General features: G+C 46.5%; 1 protein-coding gene across 1 annotated transcript in view; it reads right to left on the reverse strand.

Annotated features, from left to right (window-relative positions):
* The window catches only part of PAPPA (pappalysin 1), a 182,145-nt gene extending 178,486 nt beyond the window's left edge, over positions 1-3,659 (reverse strand). The window contains exon 1 of the mRNA XM_051807871.1: positions 2,818-3,659. Coding sequence (XP_051663831.1) covers positions 2,818-3,214 — 397 coding nt within the window. The 5' untranslated portion in view covers positions 3,215-3,659. The remainder of the gene's footprint in view (positions 1-2,817) is intronic.
* Between the last annotated feature and the right edge of the window lie 2,341 nt (positions 3,660-6,000).

The raw sequence follows: 6,000 nt of genomic DNA on the forward strand, positions 1-6,000 counted from the left end.
GTTGGCTCCAGCCAGAAACTCCTGTAGCCTGGATTAGCAGAAGAACTCCGCTATGTCAGGAGCAGGAGCCGAGAACAACTTGGGTCCTACACGAGATTTTTAACAGACACAACAGGTTTCCCCTATAGGCACACATGGGGCTCCTATAGGACTTGCAGGGATTACTCATAAACCAGCAAGGAGGGCTGGAAGGGAAGCAGTCAGCACGGGCACAACGTGGGGGGCAGAAAGTAGATGAAGGTACAAGGGCAACTCTGAAAAAGAGTTGTCTTCTAGTCAATCCCGCCCTCTCCCTCGGATCTGTACAGCCACACAGTTCCCCACTTTGCAACTGGGATGAAAGTTGGGGAGAAACTCACTCCTGGCACTACCAGCAAATGTGCCCCAGTCCCTTCCCCCCCCCCCACACACCCAGCTGGGATCTTGATTTCGGTGGGGTCCTACAGATGCAGCTTCAACAGCAGAACTGAGCTGTTCAGTCTGTCACATCCCAAAGCAGTGAAAATGTGAAAGCCAAGAGTTTTGGCAGCCAGAACCCTTGATTTCCTCATTGAGGGAAGCGTAATCTCTCCCTAAGCTTGCTGCAGGTCTGGGAGGCTGTGGTGTGCGGAGGATACTCCGAGTGAGTTCCTCTTGGACCTCTTCCAGGTGTTTACACACAGAGCCAAACCTGGCTCCTCTTCAAGAGTGCGTGCGAGGGGGGCAGGGGGAGCTTAAAAATAAAATAAAAATCACAAAGTCCTCCCGAGCTGAGCTGGAAGCTCCACGGTGCAAAACTGGGGCATTTCTCTTCATTTTTCACAGTGGAATGTTATTTCCATGCATAAAATGGGTCAAGTGTTTTATACAGGCAACAACCCAACCTCCCCCATCCAATTAAAGTATTTTACTACAAATGATCTTTGTGTGTGTTTGTTTAGGTTCCCTGTTGTGTGAACTAGAGATACTTGCACCAAAGACAGACGTGGGGTCTTAGGTGTTGGATTAAACACATCAAAAATTGCACTGACCGTGTTTTGCTACCGATGAGATCTGTGTAAACCCAAATTCTGCCTTCCCTAACTTGAAAGGGAAGCACTTTGAGCCCTGGGGTTTAAGTTAGGAGTGGGAACCAGAAGAGTGGAGCATGAGAAAGCCAGAGGAAATAAAGCAAGTAATAACCTATTTCACCTATGAAATGACTCCTCTAAAGGCACACGGGACCAGCCCATGCCCGGCACCTCCTGCCCACCCCGGCAGCCCCACACACAACGCGTCCCCCCTCCCAGAGCAACCGGGACTGGGGAAAGTTAAGGAACAGCACTGCTGACTTCGTCTCAGTTTTTGTTTTCCTTCGGACAAAGCAACTTTCCAGCGAGACAGGAGCCGCGCCGGTCAGGGATGGGGCAGCGGAGCCGGGAATGTGGCAGGAGGGAGGGTGGCAGGGGACAAGGCGAGCGGGGCTGGCGGCACCGCCGGCACAGGCACCGCTGCCTCCCGCTAGGAAGTCACTCCAGTTAAAGGGAAAGGGGAAATCCTCCCTGTCTCTTTAAGGCATCCTAGGACATGGAAACTTTGTACTTTCAGGGAATCTCCTTGCCAAAAGAACTGTAAAACATGTCTTCCCCCACCCCGCTCCCCCCCCATAGCCGTTTCTCTTTCTGGCTTGTTTTCCTTTTTTTTTTTTTTTTTTTTTTTTTTTTTTTCTTCTAAGGGCATTTCCATTTTCTATGACTTCCTTCAGAGCAAAGATGGATGTGGCGACATTTATAAGGGTTTGTAACCCTCCGAAAAGTATCCGATTTCACGACAACTTTGCTGCACTTTATCACTAAAGCGGGGAAAGGGCGGGAGGTGGCGGGAGGGAGGGAGGGGGAGAGGGAGCGAGCGCGGCGAGAGGGACCCAAATTCAGGATGGGCTCATAAAATTTAAATAAGAAAAGTGCAATATTCCTCGTTATTGTCCAGCTCAGACAGCTCTGACTGGTAGCTGCTTTGAGTACTAAATGATTTTATAGGGCTATTTGACCTCAGAATCATTGATGTTACACTTGCCATTTCTAAGGGGAGACAAAAATACTCAACACATCCTCTAGCTGCAGTGTGAGTCCCAGCCCTAGCTGAGTGTCGAGGGGTTGGGAACTTTATAAACTCATTTGATTCATTTGAGGTTTCACAATAGCCAAAAGTTCCTTTACAGCTTTTTGGAAACCACATGCTAACGTTGCATCTGAAGGGCTACGAGTGAAGTACACTAAAAAGCTAATAAAACTGAGGAAATCGTAGGGGGACCTTAGATATGCATTTCTTTGCAGCCACACACCAGACACATACACTTCTTTTCATACATACAAACAAGCTACTTTCAAACGCTCTACTTACAGTTTTCCAACCTGAAAATTAGACAAAAACCCACCGGGCGAGCTGGCTCTTCTATCTGCATCTCAATCCGCGCGCACAGAAAGACAGAAACCACCCAGGGCACTGCCATTTCCCTATGCAAAAGTTTACATAACTTTTCTTTCCCTTTGCGAGCACACAACACTCTTCAGGCGGCTCGCAGAGCTCCGGGATCTCTCTCTCCCCCACCCCATCCTCCCCGAACGCGCGGCTGGTGAAGGCAGCCCGGCGTGTTTGCACATGCACTGCCCTCCGTGTGTCTGAGCTGCGGGGCACACGCGGGGCTCACACACACTCACACACACACCCACACCCCCGGAGCACACACGCACGCCTTCCCCTGGCTGCTCCGCCGGCTCCCGGCGCGGAGCGGGCAGGCAGGGAGGAGGAGGAGGATGCTGCTGCTGCTGCAGCCACAGGCGCGACCAAAGTACCTACCTGCAATGACAGCCGGAGATCTCTGTCCTCCTTCGGCTTTCAGCCACACTTGCAAAGTGAAGGCATCTCGGGGCAGCTCAATATCTGCCTTCAGCCGCAGCTGATCACCTTGGCCACTGAAATAGAGCGCCCTGCTCGGGGTAAGGGACTCCTCTTCGTCCTTTACCTCCCGCTGTTGCCTCCTGCGGGGGACATGCCCAGGCTCCAGCCCAGCAGTGGAGCGCCTTCCTCGGGCTAACCTGGTGGCACAGGTGCCCGGGGCAGTGTGGAGGAGCTGGCGGCTGTGCCTGGTGTCCCTTCGTGCCCTGCGGGAGCGCTCGTCCATCCCACATTCGGGTCCACTGGCTAGGGCTGTACAGAGAAGCGCAAGAGGCAGCAGCAAACTCCAGAGCTGCATTTCCAATCTTCCCCCCCCTTCTCCCCTGCAAATCCTCCCGATCTGCCAGCTTTGGGCTCCTCCTTGCCTTGACTTTCTTCTCTTGTTCACCCTTCTTGGTATTTGCTCTTTTTATAACCCTTCTCAGTTGCTTTTTCTTTTCTTTTTTTCTTTTTCTTTCTTTCTTTTTCCTGGTTATAGATTTTTTTGCTCCTTAAAACAAATAAAAATCAAATAAATCAAAACTCCTTCTTGGTTGAAATGTATTTCTCTGTTCTTCCTCCTCTATCTGTCTTCTTCTCCTCTATTCCTCCACAGCTGGAATTCCTCTCTCTCTTCTTTTCTCTGCTGGATTTTCTTCCCTTTATTTTTTTCTTCTTAAAAAAAACACACACACACACTCACACACACACAAAACAAAACAAAAAACCAAAACAACCCCCCCAGCTTTCTCCAAGACTCAGACCCACTGATTTCCCTCCCCCCAAAAGATGCTCTAATCTATTTATTTTTTTGGCCTCCTTTATAACATAAGCCACAACCCCCTCCTTCCCCCCAACCTCCCCCCCTCCCTTCTTCTCCACAAAATGAAAGAAAAGAGAAAAAGCCCCTCAGAAGATGAGTAAACAAGAATATGCTAATCTACTCTAGGGTGCTCCACCTTCCCAATTGAATGATTCCCATTAAAACTGCAGGGATCATGACTAATCAATCAGCTTGAAGGAGCAGATAGCTCCAGAGGTTCAAACACTTTTGCTCTTTTGTTTTTCCCCTCTTCTTTTCCTCTCTTCCTCTTTCCCCCCCTGCCACTTTCCCCCCCTCTTATTTATATTTTAAAGAAGACAATCAAGATGAATGGATCAATGTGACAAAAATCCTGCACCCCCCTTTTTGCAATCTCCCCAGCTTTCTTTCTCAGTCCAGTCCAAAACACACATTCCTATTTTTTTTTTCTTGGCAAAAGAGAAAGCTATTTCTCCTCTCAGACTCCCCGTTGCACTTTGCTGGTAAACCTTATGCTCCTCTGCAGCACATAAAGAGTCTTGAAACTTGAGTCTCAGATATTTTTTTTTTTAATTGCTTGCTTTCTTTCTTTCTCCCTTTTCCACTCTCTCTCTCTCTCTCTCTCTTTTTCTAATTCTTTCTTTTCCTCTTATTATTTTCCCAAAGTTATGCAATCAGCCAGGCTCCCCCTTTTGTGGTCCCCCTCAGTGCAGTTGTGTGCAGCTAATCCAAATGTTGCATCAAAGGTCCCCATCGAATCATCAGGAGCTAAAAGGAGAGAAGCTTTTTGAAGAGCATTTGCCTTCCAGAAGCTGTAGCAACAGAGTAGGATTTGGCTTTTGAGTGCTCCAAAGACTCCTGGTTTGGTTTTGTTTTTTTTTTTTTTTTTGGAAATAATAATTTAAAAAATAAAATCAATGATTAATTTTATTGGTGGATTGAGTCAAAAAATCTTCTCTCAATATTGCTGATTTTGCAGCCTAAGGAATTCAGCTCCCCTGGTTTCCTTGGCTTAGTTGTAGCCACAGGTAAGCTTCTGGCTGCTTGCTGGTTTGGAGATCTCTGTTTCTGAGCTGGGACGTTTCATTTTTTTCTCCCCTTTTTTTTTTTTCCTTTTTTTTTTTTTTAATATTTTTTTTTCACTCTCGAAAGATCTCAAAAGCTCCCCCTGATGGCAACAAAAAGGATTTTTCGAAGTACTTAATCGGTGGAAATGACTTAGCAGGGAGCGCACGCCGAGCCCACGGGCCACTGTTCCCCTCCTCAGAAATCCAGGAAAACCAAGTTTAACCGCACCAAATTCGGTCACAAACCCAATCATTCACATCACCCTCCTCTTCCACCTCTAAATTAATGATTGTCATGTCTTGCTTTCCTATAAACTTTTAACAACAAACACGCACAAGAGTTTTCCTGGGACTGTCATCTTTCAGATTCCCTGCTTAGCACCAGGTTTTCTGACTATTTACACTCAAAATATACATTATAACATTAATGAAAAGCCATTTTTTCCAATGAGAACGAGTTGTTGAATGCTCACAAGGCTTCTGGGAGGTGTTATTTTAAGTTGCTTACTAATTTGTAAACATTCAACAGTGTAAGTTTGATGTTTTCGGAGATGTTGAGTAAATCCATGAAGTCCTACCAGAAGTCAATAAGAAGCAGAGCTGAGCAGCCCCTCTCTGTCCTAAAACCCTTCCCTCCACCACAGCTCTGCTCACAAGAAAGGCAAAATACTGGCAACATCTCCAAAGTTTTTAATAGAAGACCTCAAAGCAGTTAAGTCTCACAGCAACCAAGAGGAAATCTCCAACTAGGAAATAAATGATGCCATGGTACAAACTCCTATATGTGTCCTGAAGAGCTTGAAGGGACACAAAAAAGACACTTCTGTGTCCGTGCCTGCTCGGCAGAAACAATTTAAGATCAGAGCTGAAGTGCTGCACTTCATTATTCTAATTTAACACAGAGAGGAAAGTACAAATCCACCAAAAAATTCAGAAATTTCAAGTGAACCTGTTCAGCTTCAGCAAGAGCTAAAAGCAGGAGAATTCCTGCTGCTGGGACTGCTTTCTGCACTTGACAGCTCCTCTGAAGTCCCCCAGAACTTTGCCCATGTAGAGTCTGAAAGAGTAGGCTTAAATAATTCTGGTTCCAGTTTCTGAAAAAAAAAAACCCAAATTCTGCAAAATCACAGTGTTTATTTGGGACATTATGACCTGGCTGAAGACATTAAAGAAAATTACTGAGACACTTCAATCTGGTGGTACAGTACCATTTAATTTTGGATATATTTGATTTTC

The sequence above is a fragment of the Manacus candei genome, unplaced genomic scaffold (genome assembly GCF_025592945.1).
Source record: "Manacus candei isolate 608988 ecotype Guabito, Panama unplaced genomic scaffold, ASM2559294v1 h1tg000071l, whole genome shotgun sequence".
NCBI lineage: Eukaryota > Metazoa > Chordata > Aves > Passeriformes > Pipridae > Manacus > Manacus candei.